The sequence below is a fragment of the Ovis canadensis genome, chromosome X (genome assembly GCF_042477335.2).
Source record: "Ovis canadensis isolate MfBH-ARS-UI-01 breed Bighorn chromosome X, ARS-UI_OviCan_v2, whole genome shotgun sequence".
Lineage (NCBI taxonomy): Eukaryota > Metazoa > Chordata > Mammalia > Artiodactyla > Bovidae > Ovis > Ovis canadensis.
In genome coordinates, this window is record NC_091727.1 from 79,296,554 (window position 1) to 79,321,233 (window position 24,680).

At 35.5% G+C, this 24,680-nt stretch overlaps 1 protein-coding gene and 1 non-coding gene across 3 annotated transcripts in view; one reads left to right on the top strand and one right to left on the bottom strand.

Moving 5' to 3' along the window:
* Positions 1-24,680, top strand: part of DACH2 (dachshund family transcription factor 2) — a 676,785-nt gene that overhangs the window by 270,228 nt on the left and 381,877 nt on the right. For both annotated transcript variants that reach the window (XM_070290385.1, XM_070290386.1), the window contains one exon: positions 7,799-7,911. In XM_070290385.1, coding sequence (XP_070146486.1) covers positions 7,799-7,911 — 113 coding nt within the window. The remainder of the gene's footprint in view (positions 1-7,798; positions 7,912-24,680) is intronic.
* Positions 14,909-15,015, bottom strand: LOC138931306 (U6 spliceosomal RNA). Its single transcript, XR_011446548.1, has one exon. It is a non-coding gene; the product is annotated as a U6 spliceosomal RNA (small nuclear RNA).

Here is a 24,680-nt window from a genome sequence, read left to right on the forward strand (position 1 = left end):
GAAAACGAAGATCATGGCATCTGGTGCCATCACTTCATGGGAAATAGATGGGGAAACAGTGGAAACAGTGTCAGACTTTATTTTTGGGGGCTCCAAAATCACTGCAGATGGTGATTGCAACCATGCAATTAAAAGACGCTTACTCTTTGGAAGAAAAGTTATGACCAACCTACATAGCATACTGCGAAGCAGAGATGTTACTTTGCCAACCAAATTCCGTCTAGTCAAGGCTATGGTTTTTCCAGTAGTCATGTATGGATGTGAGAGTTGGACTGTGAAAGAAGCTGAGCACCGATGAATTAATGCATTTGAACTTTGGTGTTGGAGAAGACTCTTGAGAATCTCTTGTACTGCAAGGAGGTCCAACCAGTCCATTCTGAAGGAGATCAGCCCTGGGTGTTCTTTGGAAGGAATAAACTACAGTACTTTGGCCACCTCATGCGAAGAGTTGACTCATTGGAAAAGACTCGGATGCTGGGAGGAATTGGAGGCAGGAGGAAAAGGGGACAACCGAAGATGAGATGGCTGGATGGCATCACCAACTCGATGAATGTGCGTTTGAGTGAACTCTGGGAGTAGGTGATGGACAGGGAGGCCTGGCCTGCTGTGATTCATGGGGTCGCAAAGAGTCAGACACGACTGAGCAACTGAACTGAACTGAACTGAACACACACTTAATTCTGGTGCTCAAGTTCCCATTGTGATCATCATTCAAGATAGCCTGCATGATGACACAAAGTAAAAGACAGTAGTCTTTCAGAAAAACAGCGTATTCACAGCATATTATAATGAAATCTTTCCAAGACAGTGAAGCTTAATAAAATTTGTCCCCAGGAATCCTAATACTTTGAAGATATTTCCGAATGGAAGGATTCTAAGATCAAGTACTATGCTTAGTAGATAATGAATATACTCATCCAGCTAGCTGGAGTAAAACATTAATTTAACAAGTACTTCGATAAAAAAGACAAAAAAAGGTATATTGGGGCAGATTGTGAGACTACAGCATTTAGAATTTATTTTGGATGCAGTCAGGAAGTATTGAAGAACAAAAGATGACATGGTGAAAGGGATGTTTCACAAAAAAATCAGAGTACAGTTTATGTAGAATTGCTTGAAGCAATGAAAACCTGTTGAACATAACCTGGGCATGAAGTGATAAAGGCCTGAAGTAGGGTGTTAAAAACAGGAATGGATAGAGATGGAAATCTGCAACACATATTACAATGGAATAAAAATATAGGAGACTGAAAATGAAGGGAGAGGTGGAGGGAGATCAAAATTACCCTCAACTTTACAGTTTTGTCAACTGAAAGCATGCTTCTGTTACTGATAAAACAAGGTGGTGGAATTTGAGGAGGCAAATTCTGAATTTGTTTTGCCTTTGGAATGTATCCAAATGTGAGTATTAACTTACTATTCTCTTCATCAGACTTTTGAACAGTGACACATTATTTTAATTCAAGAAAGCCTATATTAAATTGTGTTAGGAAGTATACTAATTTCGTTTGTTTAATACATAGCTCTCCAGCTTTCCCAGCACCATTTATTGAAGAGACTGTCTTTTCTCCATTGTATATTCTTGCGTCCTTTGTCAAAGATAAAGTGTCCATAGGTGCGTGGGTTTATCTCTGGGCTTTCTCTCCTATTCCATTGGTCTATATTTCTGTTTTGGTGCTGGGGAAGACTTCTGAAGGTCCCTTGGACAGGAATTCAAACCAATCAATCTTAAGGGAGATCAACCTTGAATATTTGCTGGAAGGACTGATGGTGAAGCTGAAGCTCCAATATTTTGGTCATCTGATGAGAACACACAACTCATTGGAAAAGCTCCTGATACTGAGAAAGATTGAGGACAGGAGAAGAGGGTGTCAGAGGTTGAGATGTCGGGATGGCATTATCGACACAATGAAAATGAACTTGGACAAACTGGGGGGTCTGGTGAGGGACAAGGAGACCTGCATGCTGCAGTCCATGGGGTTACAAAGAGTCAGACATGACTGGGCGACTGAACACCACCACCACCATACTGTCTCATGACTGTAGCTTTGTAGTATAGCCTGAAGTCAGGAAGAATGGCTCCTCCAGCTCCATTCTTCTTTTTTTTTTTTTAGTTTTTTATTTTTTTAATTTTAAAATCTTTAATTCTTACATGCGTTCCCAAACATGAACCCCCCTCCCACCTCCCTCCCCATAACATCTCTGTGGGTCATCCCCATGCACCACCCCAAGCATGCTGTATCCTGAGTCAGACATAGACTGGCGATTCAATTCTTACATGATAGTATACATGTTAGAATGCCATTCTCCCAAATCATCCCACCCTCTCCCTCTCCCTCTGAGTCCAAAAGTCCGTTATACACATCTGTGTCTTTTTTCCTGTCTTGCATACAGGGTCGTCATTGCCATCTTCCTAAATTCCATATATATGTGTTAGTATACTGTATTGGTGTTTTTCTTTCTGGCTTACTTCACTCTGTATAATTGGCTCCAGTTTCATCCATCTCATCAGAACTGATTCAAATGAATTCTTTTAACGGCTGAGTAATACTCCATTGTGTATATGTACCACAGCTTTCTTATCCATTCATCTGCTGATGGACATCTAGGTGGCTTCCATGTCCTGGCTATTATAAACAGTGCTGCGATGAACATTGGGGTACATGTGCCTCTTTCAATTCTGGTTTCCTCGGTGTGTAAGCCCAGCAGTGGGATTGCTGGGTCATAAGGTAGTTCTATTTGCAATTTTTTAAGGAATCTCCACACTGTTCTCCATAGTGGCTGTACTAGTTTGCATTCCCACCAACAGTGTAGGAGGGTTCCCTTTTCTCCACACCCTCTCCAGCATTTATTGCTTGCAGATTTTTAGATCGCAGCCATTCTGACTGGTATGAAGTGGTACCTCATTGTGGTTTCGATTTGCATTTCTCTAATAATGAGTGATGTTGAGCATCTTTTCATGTGTTTGTTAGCCATCCGTATGTCTTCTTTGGAGAAATGTCTATTTAGTTCTTTGGCCCATTTTTTGATTGGTTCGTTTATTTTTCTGGAATTGAGCTGCATAAGTTGCTTGTATATTTTTGAGATTAGTTGTTTGTCAGTTGCTTCATTTGCTATTATTTTCTCCCATTCAGAAGGCTGTCTTTTCACCTTGCTTATATTTTCCTTTGTTGTGCAGAAGCTTTTAATTTTAATTAGATCCAATTTGTTTATTTTTGCTTTTATTTTTTGCTTTGGCTATTCAAGGTATTTTTTGTTTCCATATGAATTGTGCATTTTTTTGGTTCTAGTTCTGTGAAAAATGCCATTGGTAATTTGATAAGAGCTACAGTGAATCTGTATTTTGGTTTGGGTAATATAGTCATTTTCACACTCTTGATTCTTCCAATTCAAGAACATGGTATATCTCTCCATCTGTTTATGTCATCTTTGATTTCTTACATCAGTGTCTTATAGTTTTATATATACAGCTCTTTTGTCTCCTTAGATTTATTCCTGGGTATTTTATTCTTTTTGTTGCAAAGGTGAATGGGACTGATTCCTTAATTTCTCTTTCTGATTTTTATTTTTAGTGTATAGGAATGCAAGTGATTTATGTGTATTGATTTTGTATCCTGCAACTTTACTATATTCACTCTGGGAATCCAATTGCAGCAATCTTTACAAGTTGCTGCTAATACCACACTTAACTGCCACTATAACTTCAGCAATTTTCTCAGTTTGTCCCAAAATGTTATGAGTGTTTCTTTAAAGAGTAGTAAGCCAAACTTTCATTGAAGAGGATAATATGATCTTGTGATTCTTTGCTAAATCATGTGCTAACTGTATGGTTTATATTAAATATATTGAAGGCTCATGAAATCACTAATTAATTCATTAACAAGATTTTTTCTTTGAAATAAAATTACCTTTCTCAATTCTTAGTTCTTGATTCATATACAAATAGCTGATCACACAAAATGAAAGTAGCTCCATGTGAAATTTAATAATCTTAATGAGCAAAGTATCAGTTATGTTACTACAACTTGGAATGGATATCTTACAAACTGTTGACACCAGAAGACCTACGGATTTTTTTCTTAGGGACCTGTCAACTCTACAGAGTTTGTAAACTCTGATGGTAATCCACTTTAACTGCAGAAAAATGAAATATTGTTGATACATATTTCAATTGGTTTATTCTTTAATCTCAGGAAGCTTAGTTACTATTTCATTTCTCCTGAAGAAGTTTACAGAATGAATGGTAAAATACATAACAGGATACATTGTGTTACAGAATGGCCTGGACCCAGAGAAAATAATGATTCTTTGGTATAATTTCCCTCCAAACCACCTATAAATGTTGACTAAAAAAAAAATAATGCTCTCAAAGATTTAGCTGAGCTGTTTAATAGGGGCTTTGCTCTTTGGGGGATTGTTGGCCAAGGTCCATAAACTTTTGTTAATAGTGTTCTTGGGTGACATATCCACTGAGTCATTTGGGTGGAAACTTTAAAAAGGCCCTGTTTTATTTTATAGAGTACAAACAACCTTGTAATTAAACTGAAAACAAATAATTGCCAACAAGCAATTATCATTCAGTTAAAGAGTAATTACATGGTTATTTGTGCCCTGTAAAATAAATCATTACAGAAATTAGTAATGCAATTAATATTTTAGCAGAAACAGGGTGCTTCAATGATGGACCTTTCAACCTATTTGTCATCCAAATAACAATTTTCTAGTTAAACCACCACATGTTTATTTTTTCTTGATTAATATGTAAACATCTGCCTGATGCTAATAAAGCTCTTAAAGATAAGTATGGCAAGATCATCTATCAAGAATAATCTTTTCCATCTTTCTACAGTGTCCTCCATAGTCTTTTCTTATGTTGTAAGTCTTGTGTTCTTTGAAAAGCAGTGCCGGAACTTTAAGTGCTAGGGATATCTTACTACTGAGGATTATTTGTTCTAAAAGTAAGAATAAATCTATCTTTTAGAATGCTACTGATTATAAAACATCTTCACAATCTTGATTCTAATTAGTTTACTCTAAGGACACAAGTCTTCTTTCCACTAATATAAACAAAGGAATCTGAATATGGTTTTGTTCATTGATAACTTTAAACAAGTTTGGAAGTATTTATCACATGATGATACTCACTAAAGAATTAATCGTAAATTTTAAGTAGCAGGTCAAATACACATCTCTATCACTATACCTTAAGCTCTTCAAAAGCAGAAGAAACTATATTCTAGTTTCTCACAATATATCACTGAACAAATAGACGAAAACCATTGCCATTGTCAAGCTTACATTTTAATCTCTGTAACCCTGATACCTATTTTCAATGCCAGACACAAACTGAATGGGCACTTAGTGCATGTTTGTTTATTGGATGTTTGAATAAGCGATGCTGTCATTACTACATCAAATCATGAGATTGACCAAGAAATTTGGAAAATAACTGTTTAAATCTCATAGCTTCCAAAATATACTGTCAACAACTGGCTCATAGACAGAGAGAGCATCAGAAAGAGAGCATAAAGCTCAGTGATTGTAAGCATAAAGACAGCACTGAAACTTTTATGCTGGGCGAGTACAAAGAGTTATCAGGTAGGCTTTAATAAAGTTAATAGGCTTGAATTCTGATAAATAGAAAGACATAGAGAAGCACTTAGAAAGTATAGACTTCTCTGTAGTTAATTGCTTAACTAGGCAAACAATTTTGAAAATTTCCTTCCAACACAGTAAAACGTGGTGTGAGACTCTATAGCCAGATCTGATGTTGTCTCCCCTATGACTATTAAAATAAGACTCAAACGTTATAAAGGATTTTCCTGAAAGACAGTAAATATTATAACAGAAGATGACTGACTATATAGGAGTAGAGTGTCCTTAAAATGATGAACTTATTTGTAAAAGCAGATATAGAGATACAGATGAGAGAATAAATGCATGAATACAAAGGGAGGAAAGGTGGAGTGGGAATCTAAATCTTCAGTATTAGGAAGAGTTAAGAAGAGTTAGGAAGCCATAAACAGGACAAGGACAAACAGAATAACAACACTGAATTAAATAAAAGCTTGAAGCTGGTGCACGGGGATGATCCAGAGAGATGATATGGGGTGGGAGGGGGGGTTAGGATTGGGAACTCATGTACACCCGTGGTGGATTCATGTCAATGTATGGCAAAACCAATACAGTATTGTAAAGTAAAATAAAGTAAAAAATTTTATTTAAAAAATTTATAGCCCAAACGAGTAGAAAGAAGAGATTCAGTTTATAAAATTGAAATATTAAATGAGAAAAATGAATATTTCATACTAGATTGATATACAGTATTGATGTATAGTAAAAAGAAATAGCATCAGCATGGTAAATGAAAAATGAACTGAGTAATAGTGCCTCTGTGTAAGGTCAAGGTTGTTAAAAGTTGTCTTCATTTAAAAGCAGAGCTTGTCTTACATTAATGGAGAACTTTATTACCGCAAAGTTGATAGAGTGATCTTTAACTTCAATTTCTTTGTATACAAAAGTCATTTTTGGAAATGTTCTCTATCCGAACCTTATAAATTTTTGTGGCTTGGGTTATTTAATGTATTATTTTAGAGTATTTTATGGAAATACCTATTATTCAGATTTGTAAATTACATTTCTTCCAAGAAACAACAGCAATAGTTTAGGTAGCATTAAAAATGTTGAAAATATTTGAAATATATTGCATGACTTGAGAATGACTTGGTCCTAATGTTCAATGATTTATAAGTCTCCTTATTGTAGTGACAGCTTCCAAATAATGTATTCCAGACACTGACTGTGTTAGAGTACAAGATGGAAGCCTGATACTGACTTTCTATTTCATTATTTTATGGATTAGCATTTATAATTGCAATTCCTGGACTACTCACACCGGGGTAAAGAATGCAAATAGAATAGGTTAGTGTTTTCAGTTTAATGTTAACTCACTTAAAAATACCAAGCAATCTGTGAGAGAATACACCCTAGATTACAAAGGTGGTAGGTTTCCATACTAAAGTCATTCCAGGTGAGTACACTGCCAGTTATACAGCTTGGTTTAAATACTAGGTAGGAAAAAAACCTACTGAGGGTAGGAGATCTTTGTTCCTTGTGGGCTGTGAAAGCTGTGGAAATGTTAATAAACATCAGGTTTTATTTTACATTTCAGCTTTCTACCCCTTACCTCTGGCATGCTGAGCAGAGAGTTAATCACTTCACATTCTGTACCATCTTAATTCTGTGAGTCCCTATCTCAGTTGCATGTATTTATACCAGAGATGAAGTGTAGCTTTAAGAGCAGAAGGTAATAACTTTGGGTTTCTCACAACAGGTAAGCCACATTGCAAAGTGCTGGCGTATAAATAGATCTAAGCTAGAAATTGATCTCTTATGGTTTTAAAGCTTGCCATAACTACATTTTGAAGAATCTGCCTGCCAGTGCAGGAGACACAAGAAATGTGGGTTTGATCCCTGGGTCGAGAAATTTCCCTGGCATCAGAAATGGCAACCCACTCCAATATTCTTGCCTGGGAAATCCCATGGACAGAGGAGCCTGGCAGGCTACCGTCCATGAGGTTGCAGAGAATCTTGACACAACTGAGCACACATACAACCATAAGTATCTGGGGAAGCTTAGTAGAAAGAAAAGTATTGGTCTTTTAGTAATAAATGAAAATAGTCTTTAATATAAAATTCTATCATTTTTGAAAATTAAGCAAGGTTTAGGTGAATGTAACAAGTGATGGTGTTTCCAAAGAGTGTATTTTAACCTGATCTTTGTCTTTTTCTCCAACAGTTCAAGGCCTGGCAGGCCTCCTAAGCGTTCTTTGGGAGTGTTGCAAGACAGTGCTCGCCTTCTGTCCCATTCAATCCCAGGACTCTTATCACCAGGGCTTATCACTCCAACAGGTAATAAAATCCATCCAATGATCAGCCTTGTCTCTTCATACTGCCCAACATTTGAAATAAACTAATATAGATCTAACTGCCTTGTCCTTCAGAGCTTTTAAAGCTCTATTAAAGGTTACATTATTGAATTTTTGAATATTCATGAAAACAGTTTTGTTACTCCAATGACTCAAATCAAATGGACATGACTTAAAAATTGATTGTCACTTCCTTGTAGGAAATCTCTTTCATGGCCTTATTGTGTGTATGTATGTGTGTTTTTGTATGTTGAGGGCAGAGATTGGGGGAGGGTGTCACTGGCCAAACTAGTATTTTCTCAAAGCCTCTGATGGGATGTACTGTACCTGCTTATTGATATGTCTCAATAATATTCTTTTTGTTTTTAAAAGTTCTGGGCATCTGTGTATCTTTTCTATGTTAATATTCTAGGACAAAATGTAAAAATAATATGTATCATCCCTGGTAACACATTACGATTAGACAAGAAAGTGCAAATAGTCATTGTCTTAAATAATGGTTCACTGTTTTTCATCAAACACTGTGATAAACACTACTCCCTTAAAAATACCAGTCTTAGAAATTAGCACTTAATATTTTTTTTTTGTTTTCTAAAAATAGAAAAGCACACAAAACACTTAAACTTGCTTGCTATTTCTCTAACTGAAGCTTTGAAAATCATTAAGACTACTATATGAAAGAAAATGTATTTAATGATAATATTATCTTTATACCTTCAGTGATACAAAAAATTAAAAAAGAATACCTACTGTGTTTTGGGTATTAAGTCCTAGGTAATGCAAAATTACATGAATAGCAGTCCTTGGCACATAAATTCATGTAAACTAATAATTTCATTGAAGTATGATGGAGACTACAATACAAGTATATATAAGGTGCTATAATATCACAGAATGGTAGCAACTAAAACAATTTGTTATGTTGGGTAAAGCTCACAGAGATTTGAGCTACGTCTTATAGGCTGAATGTTTGGCAGATGGATAATAGGAGGGAAAGCATCCTCTGAATGTAGAATGTAGATGTCCAATGATGAGAAAAAGCCTAGTATGCTAGGGGCAATAGCAATTAAGTGGCAGGGATCATAGGAGAGATTTAAAATGGGAGACTTACAGACAATACAGTTAAAGTGGGGAAGATAAAAGTTTGTGCAGCTATCATGTTTACCAGTTTAGGATTTTCCCTGGGCCAGTGGTTTTCCAAAGTGTCTTTCAAGCACTTTCCTTACTGGCTTACACAGAACTGCAGAAGTACTTCTAGGTTTCCCACTTCTGTCTCAGAATTTTACATGTTCTTTTTCATATAGAATTTTGTTCAAATTAAAAAAAAACTCTTATAGGTTAAAAGACAACTGCTAAGTAAATGAGTAAATACTCTAAAAACAATTGCTGTTGAAGGAAAGTAGCAATGAAGGGAGAAATACCGAGGACCTGAACTAAGGAAAATTCAATAGAGTAAAAAAGAGATTCAGAGTTGCTTCATAATTAGAATTAATCACAGTTGATGCTTGATCAAAATAGAGAGTGAGAAGATGAAGTCTAGGATGATTCATGTTATCAGTTGGATGATAATGTCATTAGCTAAGATAGAGAATTTAGGAAGAGGCTTTGGGGATTAGATAATTTTTTAGACTTTAAATATTTATAAACAAATTCTGATACAAGAAGAAAGCAGCCCTTCACATATAAATGAATATAGAAGGGATAACATATCATCCCCTGAAATATATTATCATGGATGCTCAATAAATGATAATCTATTTCTTAACTTAAAACACATTCAGTTCAGTTTAGTTCAGTCACTCAGTCATGTCTGACTCTTTGCGACCCCATGGACTGCAGCATGCCAGGCTTCCTTGTCCATCACCAACTCCCAGAGCTTACTCAAACTCATGTCCATCGAGTCGGTGATGCCATCCAACCATCTCATCCTCTGTTGTCCCCTTCTCCTCCCACCTTGAATCTTGCCCGGCATCAGGGTCTTTTCCAATGAGTCAGTTCTTCGCATTAGGTGGCCAAAGTATTGGAGTTTCAGCTTCAGAATCATTCCTTCCAATGAATATTCAGAACTGATTTCCTTGAAGATTGATTGGTTTGATCTCCTTGCAGTCCAAGGGACGCTGAAGAATCTTCCAACACCACAATTTAAAAGCATCAATTCTTCAGCGCTCAGCTTTCTTTATAGTCCAACTTTCACATCCATATATGACTATTGGAAAAACCATAACTTTTACTAATGGACCTTTGTTGACAAGGTAATGTCTCTGCTTTTTAAAACACATTGACAGAGCCTAAAATCATTACCATATAAATAATCAGATCTATGTCCTGATCAAAGATGTGTCCTGTGTAGATGAAATAAAAGAAAGGATTTTATGATTGCCTTGAAGCTAATTTACTCAAGCAAACTTTGGTACCTTATCTGTTGAGGAAAACCTGTAATATATATTAAGTTTCTATTATGTACCAGACATGGGTGCTTTATATGTACTTCATTTAATCTTCACAGTAGGTTTATGAATATTGTCTTCATTTTTCAAGTAAATAATACATGGCTCAGTGTATTTATAATAATTGCTTAAGATTATAGAGCAATTGAGTGACAGAACTGGGTTTCAAACTCAGGTCTTTTAAAGTCCAGGGCCAATACTTTTCCCTCCTTATCTTGATGTCTTATAGTACATATTAAAATCCATTTTGAAGTATTCATCTGCTCCTAATGTACTTGGCATGTATGCTTCAACTTCTTCAAGATAATGGAGGCTCCTTCCTTGGGTTAAAATCTTGGCCTGCCTTCCTACAACTTGAATTTACCATATTGAGAAACATTGGGTGAAAAAAAAGACTCCTCAATTCAAAACCCTTTGCTTGTACCTAGAAAGAGATGATAGAGATAGATAAGGGATTGAGTAGGAAAAGGCATGAATACTTCTGTCTAAATGGCAGACAGAAAATCATTTAATAGAGGGAGGAAGAGGAGTCTGCAAAGCTCTGTAGTAATTTATTTTCTTAGAATACATTAACTTATTTTACATGCTTAAGGATATCCTACTCAACTATAGACATATAAGAAAAAAAATGCTCTGTGAACCAAGTAGAGATAATTCTGGGATTATACATTATTTTACATTAGATACACCATTTAACCCCTCCATTAGCAAAGATAGTTGAGATAAAATCAATTCTCAATTTAGCTATCAGCAAGTTTCATATTTGATATTATACTTATTATTCATTGCAAGCTTAATTTTCATTAATTTATTTAAATATACTTTTGAAGAATTTAATTGATAGTAATATGGTATGTTATGGGTTGAGAATTATCTTTTTTCTCAAATGATTATCAAAATGATTTCCAATAAAATTTCAGGTCTTAAGTCTCAACATTATATGTAAAGAATGAGATAATATTTTACAGCTGTGTATAATTTTACATAAAACTGAATAATTATTGGTGAGTGTGCTGCTACCTTCTGTTTCAATGTCATATGTCTGGAGAACGTAGTTTGAATACTGCTGAATTTGCCTAAGTAAATGAAACTTGTTTTCCATTTGTTTATATTGTTTCTTTGCATTTGTAATTTGAAAATGGGGTCTAAGGGTAACAAAGTGCAATGATCACAATGTTCCTTTTTAAATATAGTGATGTTTTTTGTATATTATTTTGCTTTCTTTTTAATCTTCATGTTGTCATTTTATTGTCACATACAACCCTCTCTTCTGTTTTTTTTTGTATTATTTTGCTTTTAAATCCCCGCCAACAGTTGCAAGCAAAAACATGCAAGTGAAAAGATTTAGAAATGGTTAAGTCATCATTCTTAGATTTAAGAAGAGTTCTCTATTCATATACCTTGACATGTAAATTCTTAACAATGTAGAATAATATTGAATAATGTCAGGTATGCCATGTTGTTTTTATCTGCTTAGCATATGGGTAATTTTTAAAATTTCTATTTTATATGACTTTATTCCTTTTTGATTTGTTTTATTTTCATTTCAAATGTGTTTATTTTCCTCTTGGTCATATTTCCCCTATATAATAGAAACCAATTCATTCAACCCCACTAATTAAAATTTTGAGATAATTCAGAGTCGCTATGCTAAAGTCTCTGATATTAAATGTATCTTATTTGGCCAATTAAAAGTATAAATAAAAATGTGTGTGTATATATTGGTATTGAGTTACTAAAATACTTGGCTCTCTGAGTGACTCCAGTGATAAAGGATCCACCTGCTAATGCAGGAGACATAAGAAATGCAGGCTCTATTCCTGGATCAGGAAGATCCCCTGGGGTAGGAAAATAGCAACCTGCTCCAGTATTCTTGCCTTGAAAATTCCATGGACAGAGGAGCCTGGTGGGCTACAGTCCATGGGGTTGCAAGGAGTCAGACACAACTGAACACATTCTGCATTCCATATTCCATATTAAAATACTTGGGAAATTTAAATGTACTTAAGTATCTAACAATTACTTTAAATAATTTATTTCTATATAAAATAATCAACTTACTAATTACTGACGATAATACTTTTTTCACTGAGATAGGATCCTTGGGAGGTATTCTTGACAATGTTGTCTGGTATTCATTTCAAGACTATCTATGTAACTATAGACCCAGAGATAAAGTATCTTTTAATATCTATCTATTGATTAATATCTATCTTTAGATAAAGATACATACGAATTTATGGTTTTCATTTAACATATAATGTTTCTTGAACAACCATTCTGCACCAAACAATATGAAAAAAAAAACATTACAATGTATTAACATTTATTTTGTGAGTGAGAGTTTTCTCAAATTCCATCCAACCTTTTACTGAGTAATTACAAAATGATGAAATTTAATTGTATTTTGCCTTCATATATTGCACTGCTGATATTCTCATCTCACGTTTTTGCCTCTATTTCTATTGTATCTGTACAATAGAAACAATCTTAATTCCTTGTTAGGTCATTAATATATAATAATCTTATTACCTAGTATTTTTTAAAAAATGTTTTGTGTTATAGAGGGGAAAAGGAAAGACTTTTATCCCCATCTTTCTCTGAAAAACTGCAAAAGTGCTAATATCCCTGAATCATACTCAAAGGATGGATTTGTCATATGTATCTTTGAACATCCCAAAAGATGACTTCTCCCCTTTCCTTGGCTTATGAACTGGTTCAGACAGACAGATGTGGAATTTGGCCTGAGAGAGATTTAAACTGACATCTTACAAGGAAGTAATAAAGTGCTTCAAATGAAATTTCTATAGTGTTCATTTCTTTAAAAGTAGATTATTCAGCTGTTTTCTTTTTTCTATTGTGGTAAAATATTTTTAGGAATTTCAGCTGCCATCTATGTTCCTGGGAAACTGAGCCTATGAATATCCAATCCAGTAATAGTAGCTTCAAAAATCAACTCAGGGTTGGCAGAGCTATAAGTAGAATCCTGCCAAATCTTCATAGTGATATGTCAATTTTACGACATGATATAATGTCAGTTAGCCTGATAGCATGATTGGAATCACCTTCCCTTTACAAGACGTGTTTTGTATAATTACTCAGTTAGTTTGATTGCTAAGAAGTGGTTATAAGTAGGACAGAGTGATCCTAAGCCTTTCTTCTGTGAGTGTAACACAGGAGAAATCTATCTAGAAAGAAACAAACCAACCTTTTTAACGGTTGAATAAAAATTTTTTTTTCCTATTACTATCTTTGACTTTTTCAAAGATTAATATTGTAAAGCATTCTTTATGTCACACAAATGGAGATTGCTTTTATGTCAGAAATGGTAGTAACTATTATCATTATTTCTCATGTGCCCAGGAAGAATCATTGTCTTGATAGGAGCCAGAGTTGAATGACTATTATTTTCTAATGGTTAGTTTAGACTACAATTACTGTTTCTCTACTAACCAAAAAGGTTAATTTTATCAGTTTAATAACAGGAACTCCATCCATTTTTTTAGCTAAATGTGGGTTTCCAAATATTTTTATTTTAATATCTTTCAGTGCCTTTTTTCCTCTGTATAAATATCCTAACCTAAAAAGTATCCCCACCCACTTTTTTTGAATCCTACCAATTTTTGTACTGCCTTGAAGACTCATAGAGAAAAACCCATTGCTTATTTTCAATGTAGGTGGAAGGGAAAACTTGGAATTTAAGGAAACCTTGCAGGATTATGGTGATGATGATGATAAAAATGTATAGTGCTTCATAAACCACTCTCATCTTTAAGGTGTGTCAATGTGTATTGTTGTTTCTGGTTAGTCGCTAAGTCCTGTCCAGCTCTTTGTGCAACCCCATGGACTGTGGCCTGCTGGGTTCCTCTCTTCATGGAATGTCCCATGCAAGAATACTGGAGTGGGTTGCCATTTCCTTCTCCATGGGATCTTTCTGACCCAGGGATTGAACCTGTGTCTCCTGCATTAGCAGGTGGATTCTTTACTACTGAGCCATTGAAGAAACCTGTCTATGTGTATGTATGTTAAACCTTAAGTTTTAAAAAGAACAATTTTCAAGGTCCATCCATATTGTCCCAATGGCAGGTTTTTATATTTTTCTATGGCTGAGTAGTATTCTATTTTATATGTATAACACTTCTACATTAATCATTCATGTATTGATAGGAACTTAGGTTGCTTCCATATCTTTGCTATTGTAAATAATGCTGCAATGAGCATAGGTGTGTAAATATATATTCAAATTAGTGCTTTTGTTTTATTTGGATAAATATCAGGGAGTGGAATTATTGGATCTTATGGTAGTTCTATTTTTAATTTTTTGAGGAAATGTCATAATTTTTCCATAATGGCCATATCAATTAATTCCCACCAACAGTGCACGGGGGTTTACTTTCTCTACATCCTTGCCAATGCTTGTTATTTGTTGCCTTTTTTGAAATAGCCATCCTGAGAGCTGTGAGCTGATACTTCATTGTGGTTTTTTTAAATTAAATTTATTTTAATTGGAGGATAATTACTTTACAGTATTGTAAAAATATGGAATGTTTCATGAATTTGCGTGTCATCCTTTGGCAGGGGCCATGCTAATCTTCTCTGTATTATTCAAAGTTTAGTATATGTGCTGCCAAAGCGAGCACTTCATTTTGGGTTTTATTTGATTAGTGATGTTGAGCATCTTTTCACATGCCTATTGGCAATCTGTATGCCTTCTTTTGGAAAAATGTCTACACAGATTTAATTGAGTTGTTTGCTCTTTTGATGTGGAATTGTATGCAGTTTAGATTTCCCTACAGTTTCATGGTATAGTTTGAAATCAGGAGTGTGAATATCTCTAGTTTTTTGTTTTTTCCTCACTATTGTTTTAGCTCTTTGGGGTCATTTGTGCTTCTACACAAATTTTAGAATTTGTGTTCTAATTCAAGTTGTAGAATTATTTTTTCTACTTCTATGAAAATGCCATTGGTACTTTGATAGAGATTGCATTGAATTTGTAGATTGTCTTGGGTAGTATGGTCATTTTAACAATGTTAATTCTTCCAGTCCATGAACATGATATATCTTTCCTCGTGTGTGTGTGTGTGTGTGTGTGTGTGTGTGTGTGTGTATGTGATCTTCAGTTTTGTTCATCAGTGTCTTATAGTTTTCAGTGAACAGGTCTTTTCCTTCTTAGATTTGTTCCATAGAATTTTACTCTTTTTGAAGTGATTGTAAATGGGATTGTTTTCTTAATTTCTCTTTCTGATCATTTTTAGTGTCTAAAAATGCAACAGAATTATATATATTAATTTTATATCCTGCAAATTTACTAAATCTTTGATGAATTCCAGTACTATTCTGGTGTCTTTAGGATTTTCTGTGTATAGTATCATGCCTTTAGGGTCTTTAGGATTTTCTATGTATGTATAGTATCATGTTGTATGCATAGTAACAATGACAATTTTATTTCTTCCTTTTCAACTTGGATTCTATTTTATTTTTCTGGTTGCTGTGGCTAAGACTTCCAATACTATGTTGAATAAAAGTGGTGAGAGTGGGCATCCTTGTCTTGTTCCTGATTTTAGAGGAAATATTTTCAGCTTTTCACAGTGGAGTATGATGTTGACACAGTTGACAAGCTGTAAGCTTGTCATATAAGGCTTTTATTATATCAAATTGTTTCCTCTATACTCACTTTCTATAATTCTTATCATGAATGGATGTTGAATTTTGTAAAAATTATTTTATTGAAATGCAGTGGTTTTACAATGTTTTTTGTGTTTCTACTGTTTATAAAAATTATTTCGTTATACATGCATATATATCACACATTCCTTTTCATATTCCTTTCCATTATGATTAATCATAGGATATTGAATATAGTTCCTTGCACTATACAATAGGACCTTGTTATTTGGATGTTGAATTATATCAAAAGCTTTTTCTGCATCGATTGAGATGATTATATGATTTTTATTTTTCAGTTTGTTAATATAGTGTATGTTATTGAGTGAATTGCAGATATTGGCCCATCCTTGTATCCCTGGGATAAATCCCACTTGAGCAGAGTATGTGATCCTCTTGTGTTGTTGAATTTGGTTTGCTAGTATTTTGTTGAGGATATTTGCATCTATGTTCATGAGTGGTATCGGCCTGTAATTTCCTTTTTTGTGTGATATCTTTGTCAGGTTTTGGTATCACTGTAATGCTGGTCACATAGAATGAGATTTTAAGCATTCCTGCCTCAACAATCTTTTGGAATAATTTGAGAAGGATAAGTGGTAAACCTTCTTTATGTTATGTTTTTGTTTTTTAATTATTTTTTAAATTTTTAAATTTTTTTTTAAAATTTTACTTTACAATACTGTATTGGTTTTGCCATACATTGACATGAATCTGCCACGGGTGTACATGTGTTTTGTTTATTTTTATTTTTATTTTCATTACTCTAGGAGGTGGATCAAAAAGGATCTTGCTGTGATTTTTGTCAGAATGTTCTGCCTGTTTTTTCCTCTAAGAGTTTTATAGTACCTGCTCTCACATTTAAGTCTTTAATCCATTTTGAGTTTACTTTTGTTTATGGTTTTAGACAATGTTCTAGCTTCATTCTTTTACATGTAGCTGTCCTTTTTTGCCAGCATCACTTATTAAAGAGACTGTCTTTTCTTCATTGTATATTCTTGCTTCCTTTGCCATATATTAGTTGACCATAGGTGCATGTGTTTACCTCTGGAATTTCTATCCTGTTCCATTGATCAATATTTCTGTTTTTGTGCCAGTAACATATTATCTTGATTACTGTAACTTTGTGGTATAGTCTGAAGTCAGGGGACCTGAATCCTCTAGCTCCTGTTTTCTTTCTAAAGATAGCTTTAGCTATTTAGGGTCTTTTGTATTTCCATAAAAATTGTACAGATATTTTGTTCTAATTCTGTGAAAAATGCTATTGGTAATTTAATAGAGATTGCATTGAATCTGTACATTGCTTTGGGTAGTATAGTCATTTTGAAAATATCTATCCTTCCAATCCAAAAACATGGTATACCTTTCCAGAGATTTTAGTGTCATCTTTAATTTCTTTCATTAGCATCTTACAGTTTTCCAGCTACAGATCTTTTGCCTCCTTATGTAGACTTATTCTTATTTCTTTTATTCTTTTTTGATGTAACAGTAAGTGGGATTGTTTCCTTGATTTCTCTTTCTGATCATTCATTCTTAGTGTATAGGAATGAAAGCTGCTGCTGCTGCTAAGTCACTTGAGTTGTGTCCAACCTTGTGCATCCCCATAGATGGCAGCCCACCAGGCTCCCCAGTCCCTGGGATTCTCCAGGCAACAACACTGGAGTGGGTTGCCATTTCCTTCTCCAATGCATGAAAGTGAAAATTGAAAGTGAAGTCGCTCAGTTGTGTCTGACTCTTAGCGACCCCATGGACTGCAGCCTACCAGGCTCCTTCCTCCATTCATGGGATTTTCCAGGCAAGAATAATGGAGTTTTGTTTGTTCTTCTTTTCTTGTTACTTTAGGTGTAAATTTGGAATGTTTCATATGTTTCATGTTTCTTGAGTTAGGCTGGTTTGTTATATAGTTCCTTTATGAACTGCTTTTGCCTGCTTCTTCTTTTGTCCATGCTTTTTATATTGTTGTGTTATCATTTCTATTTGTCTCCAGGTATTTAAATTTTTTTTCTTTAATTCCTTCAGTAATGGTTGTATAGTAGCATATTGTGTAACCTCTTCATGTCTGTTTTTTTTTTTTTTTTGTAGTCTTTTTTCCTTGAAGATGATTTCTAGTTTTGTAGTATTATGGCCAGAAAAGATACTTGATGTATTTTCATAGTTTTTGAATTTAATGAGACATTTTGTGGACTAACACATAATCTGACCTGGAGAATATTCCATGTGTATGTGAAAAAAAAATGTGTACTTTTGGGTAGAATAGTCTATATATATTTGTTAAGTCCATCCGGTCTAATGTGTCTTTTAAGACAAGTGTTCCTATTTTTAAGACCAGTGTTTCCTTATTGGTTTACTTTCTGGATGTGTCTATTGATGAAATAGGGGTATTAAAGGCTCCTACTTTTACTGTACTTTCAGTTTCTCACATTATGTCTGTTAATATTTGCTTTATGTGTTTACATGTTCCTTTGCTGGTTACAGATATACTTAAAAGTTGTATCATCAATGCCTTGGTCATTATGTAATGTTCATCTTGTTTCTCATTACAATATTGATTTTAAAGTCTATTTTGATTCATATAAGTAATGCTATCTTGGCTTTAATTCCCATTTGGTGTGATAACTTTTTCTATTCCCTTAAATTCAATGTGTGTGTTTGTAGATCTGAAGTAAATCTCTTATACACAGCATATATACGAGTCTTTTGTATCCATGTAGCCACTTTGGGAGGAAATCAACAAATTAATCTGAAATGCAGTACTAGGGTGCAGTCTCAAAAAACTGTAGAATAATCTTGAATCATTTCCAAGAAAAAGCATTCAATGTCACAGTCATCTGAGTCTATGCCCCAACAACTGATGCAGAAGAAACTGAAGTTGTTTGGGTCTATGAAGACCTATAAGACCTTCTAGAACTAACAACCAAAAAGGTGTCCTTTTCAACATAGGGGATTGGAATGCAAAAGTAGAGAGTCAAGAGATACCTGAAATAACAGGCAAGTTTGGCCTTGGAGAACAAAATTAAGCAGGGAAAGGTCTAATAGCAGAGAAGGCAATGGCACCCCACTCCAGTACTCTTGCCTGGAAAATCCCATGGACGGAGGAGCCTAGTGGGCTGCAGTCCCTGGGGTAGCTAAGAGTCGGACACGACTGAATGACTTCACTTTCACTTTTCACTGTCATGCACTGGAGAAGGAAATGGCAACCCACTCTAGTGTTCTTGCCTGGAGAATCCCAGGGAAGGGGGACCTGGTGGGCTGCCATCTCTGGGGCTGCACAGAGTCGGACGTGACTGAAGTGACTTAGCAATAGCAGCAGCAAGGTCTAATAGAGTTTTGTGAAGACAAATCACTGGTCATAGTGAACACCCTCTTCCAACAAGAGATGACTCTACACATGGAAATCACCAGATGGTCAATATTGAGATCGTATAAATAATGTTCTTTGCAGACAAAGATGGAGAAGCTATATACAGTCAGAAAAAAAAAAAACAAAAAAGACTTGGAGCTGACTGGTTCAGATCATGAGATCCTAAATGCAAAATGTAAGCCTAAGTTGAAGAAAATATAGAAAAGCAGTAGGCCATTCAGATGTTACCTAAATAAAATCCCTTATAAGTAGAGGTGATGAATAGAATCAAGGGATAAGATCTGATAGACAGAGTGCCTGAAGAACTATGGACAGCAGTTTGTAACATTTTGCAGGAGGCAGTGACCAAAACTATCACAAGGTAAAAGATATGCAAGAAAGCAAAGTGGTCATCTGAGGAGACTTTACTAATAGGTGAGGAATGAAGCAAGGCAAAAGGAAAGGGAGAAAGGGAAAGATATACCCAAATGAATTCATAGTTACAGAGATTAATAAGGTAAATAAGAAGGCCTTCTTAAATGAACAATACAAAGAAATAGACAGAAACAAGAAAAGGAATGACTAGAGGTCTCTTCAAGAAAATTTGAGACATCAAGGGAACATTTCATACAAGCATGGGCATGAAAAAGGACAAAAACAGTAAAGACCTAACAAAAACAGAAAAGATTAAGGAAAGGTGGCAAGAATATGCAAAAGAACTATACAGAAAGGTCTTAATGAGCTGGATAACCATGATGGTGTGGTCACTCAACTGGAGCCAGACATCCTGTCATGTGAACTCAAGTGGACCTTAAGAAGCATTACTACAAAGCTAGTAGTGGTGATGGAATTCAGCTGAGCTATTTAAAATCCTAACAGATTATGCTGTTAAAGCACTCCAGTCAATATGTCAGCAATTGGAAAACTCAGCAGTAGCTACAGGACTGGAAAAGTTCAGATTAAATTCCAATCCCCCAAAAAGGCAATGCCAAAGAATGTTCAAACTACCATACAATTGTGCTCATTTCATATGCTAGCAAGGTTGTGCTCAAAATCCTTCATGTTAGGCTTCAGCATTACATGAACTAATAACTTTCAGATGTCCAAGTTGGGTCAGAGGAAGAGACAGAGGAACCAGAGATCAAATTGCCAACATTTGTTGGCTCATGGAGAAAGCAGGGCAGTTCCAGAAAAATACATTGATTTCTGCTTCATTGACTATGCTAACGCCTTTGACTTTGGGGATCACAGCAAACTGGAAAATTCTTAAAGAGATGGGAATACCAGACCAACTTATCTGTCTCCTGAGTAACCTATATGTGGGTCAAAAAGCAACAAAACAAGACATAGAACAACTGACTGGTTCAAAACTGAGAAAGGAATACAATAGGCTGTGTATTGTCTCCCTTCTTATGTAGCTTATATGCAGAGTACCTCATCCAAAATGCCAGTCTGAATGAATCACAAGCTGGGATCAAGATTTCCAGTAGGAATATAGACCACCTCAGATATGCAGATGATAGCACTCTAATGGAAAAAAAAAAAGTAAAGAGTACCTAAAGAGCCTCTTGAAGAGCATGAAAGAAGAGGGTGAAAAAGCTGGCTTGAAACTCAACTTTAAAAAAACTAAGATCCTGGCATGTGGTCTCATCAGTTCATCACAAACAGAAGGTAAAAAAGTGGAAGCAATGACTGATTTTCCTTTCTTGGGCTCCAAAATCACTGGAGCCATGAAATGACACTTGCTCCTTGGTAGGAAAACTCTGATAAACCTAGAAAACATATTAAAAAGAAAAGACATCACCTTACCAACAAAGAGCTGTATAGTCAAAGCTATGGTTTTTTATTTAGTAGTCATATATGGATGTGAGAGTTTGACTATAAAGTAATGTAAGCACCAAAAAATTAAAGTTTCCAAATTGTGGTGCTGGAGAAATTCGTCACAGGGATATCAAACCAGTCAATCTTAAAGGAAGTCAACCCTGAATATTCATTGAAATAACTGATGCTGAGGCGAGGCTCCAGTTCTTTGGCCACCCTGTAGAAAGAGCTGATTCATTGAAAATGTTCCTGATGCTGGGAAAGATTGAAGGCAAAAGAGGAGGGGGTGGCAGAGGATGAGATGGTTAGATAGTATCAATGATGCAATAAACATGATTTTGAGAAAATTCCAGAAGATAGTGAAAAAAGAGGAGCCTGAATGCTGTAGGCCATGCATGTGTGATAAATTGCTTCAGTTGTGTCTGACTCTTTGCATCCCTATGGACTGTAGCCCACCAGTCTCCTCTATCCATGGAATTCTGTAGGCAAGAATACTGGAGTGGGGTGTCATGCCTTCCTCCAGAGGATTTTCCCAATCCAGGGATTGAACCTGCGTCTCCTGCGACTTCTGCATTTCGGGCAGATTCTTTACTACTGAGCCGCCCAGGAAACCTGTGTTGCAGTTCATGGGGCTGCAAAGAGTTGGACACAACTTAGTGACTAAACAGTAACAACAACTGCATATTTGCCTATACTTGTGATATTTCTCCTTTCTTAACTGTCATATTTCTATCTGTGTCCTTTTGTTTTTAACTTAGAGAGGTCTGTTTCTTTCTTGCAAAGGTGCTGTAAACCTTTTATTCTCTTCATCAAATCTGAATAAAATCTTTGTTGTATAGATGCTCAAAATCTTTCAAGCTAGGCTCAACAGTATGTGACCCGAAAACTTCCACATGTATAACCTTAGAAAAGGCAGAGGAACCAGAGATCACATTGCCGACATCAGTTGGGAGGGAATTCTACAAAAATATATACTTCTGCCTCATTGACTATGCTAAAAGTCTGCCTGGGTGGAGGACAACAAAATATGGAAAATTCTTAAAGATTGGAATATCAGACCATCTTACCGGCCTCCTGAGAAATCTGTATACAGGTCAAGAAGTAACAGTTAGAACCGGACATGAAACAACAGACTGATTCCAAATTAGGAAAGGAGTATGTTAAGACTGTATATTGTCACCCTGCTTATTTAACTTATATGCAGAGTACATCATGTGCCAGGCTGGATGAAGCACAAGCTGGAATCAAGATTGCTGTGAGAAATATCAATAACTTCCGATACACAGATGACACCACCCTTATGGCAGAAAGTGAAGAGGAACTAAAGAGCCCTTTGATGAAGCTGGAAGAGGATAGTGAAAAAGCTGCCTTAAAACTCAACATTAAAAAAACTAAGATCATGGAATCCAGTCCCATCACTTCATGGGAAATAGATGGGTAACAGTGACAGACTTTATTTTCCTGGGCTCTAAAATCACTGCAGATGGTGACTGCAGCCATGAAATTAAAAGACACATGCTCCTTGAAAGAAAAGTTATGACAAACCTAGACAGTGTATTAAAAAGCAGAGACATTACTTTGACAACAAAGGTCCATATTCAAAGCTATGGTCTTTTCAGTAGTCATATACAGTTGTGCGAGTTGGACCCTAAAGAAAGTTGAGTACCAAAGAATTGATGCTTTCAAACTGTGATGCTGGAGAAAACTCTTGAGAGTCCCTTGGGGTGCCAGGAGATCAAACCAGTCAATCCTAAAGGAAATCAGTCCTGGATATTCATTGGAAGGACTGATGCTGAGTCTGAAACTCCAATACTTTGGCCACTTGATGCAAAGAGCCATTTCACTGGAAAAGACGCTGATGCTGGGGAAGATTGAAGGCAGGGGGAGAAGGGCACAATAGAGGATGAGATGGTTGGATGCCATTACCGATTCAATGGACATGAGTGTGAGCAAACTCTGGGAGATTGTGAAACACAGGGAAGACTGGTGTGCTGCTCTCTATGGGGTTACAGAGTCAGTTATGACTTAGTGACTAAACAAAAATTCTTTTTCTGTAGATTTTCCTCTTCATATGTGCAAATATCATGCCACTTCCTCTGGTTTTTAGATTTCCTATTATGGTCATTTCCTTGTATATAACTTTCTGGTTTTCCCTTGCTTCCATTTAGTATTCTTTTTATTTTTGTACTATTTTAATTACAAAATGTCTTGGTGTTGTGTGATTTCACTCATATTTGGATAAAGGAATAATACTTGAAAATTTTATAGGCTGAAAAAGAGAGAGAGATTGATTTTCTGGTTTAGAAGTTTGTCTCAATTATAGTCCAGTGAATGGTCTGTTAGAACTTATCCATATAAAAATGTCATGGAGAATGATTAAGAAATTTTAGGACTGTTCATGATAAGCCCATTCCCATCACCCACAAAGGTGACATTTGTTGGAGTAAATGATCACAATTTACCACAAATCATCCTTGCATGTCTTGTTAGAGATATAACAAAAGAAAGGTGTCCCTATGAAGCTACCAATGGTATTTTTCACAGAACGAGAACAAATAATTTCACAATGTGTATGGAAATACAAAAAATCTCAAGTAGCCAAGGCAGTCTTGAGAAAGAAGAATGGAACTGGAGGAATAAACCTTCCTGACTTTAGGCTCAGTCATAGCCTGAAGCTTTGACTCAGACAAAGCTACAGTCATCAAGACAGTATGGTACTGGCACAAAGACAGAAATATAGACCAATGAAATAAAATAGAAAGCCCAGAGATAAATCCACGCACCTATGGACACCTTATCTTCGACAAAGGAGGCAAGAATATACAGTGGAGGAAAGACAATCTCTTTAACAAGTGGTTCTGGGAAAACTGGTCAACCACTTGTAAAAGAATGAAACTAAAACACGTTCTAACACCATACACAAAAATAAACTCAAAATGGAATAAAGATCTAAACATAAGACCAGAAACTATAAAAGTACTAGAGGAGAACATAGGCAAAACACTCTGCCATAAATCACAGCAGGATCCTCTATAACCCACCTCCCAGAATATTGGAAATAAAAGCAAAAATAAACAAATGGGACCTAATTAAACTAAAAAGCTTTTGCACAACAAAGGAAACTCTAAGCAAGGTGAAAAGACAGCCTTCAGAATGGAAGAAAATAATAGCAAATGAAGCAACTGACAAAGAATTAATCTCAAAAATATACAAGAAACACCTGCAGCTCTATTCCAGAAAAATAAACGACCCAATCAAAAAGTGGGCCAAAGAACTAAACAGACATTTCTCCAAAGAAGACATACAGATGGCTAACAAACACACGAAAAGATGCTCTACATCTCTCATTATTAGAGAAATGCAAATCAAAACTACAATGAGATATCACCTCACACCGGTCAGAATGGCCCTCATCAAAAAGGCTACAAACAATAAATGCTGGAAATGGTGTGGAGAAAGGGGAACCGTCTTGCACTGTTAGTG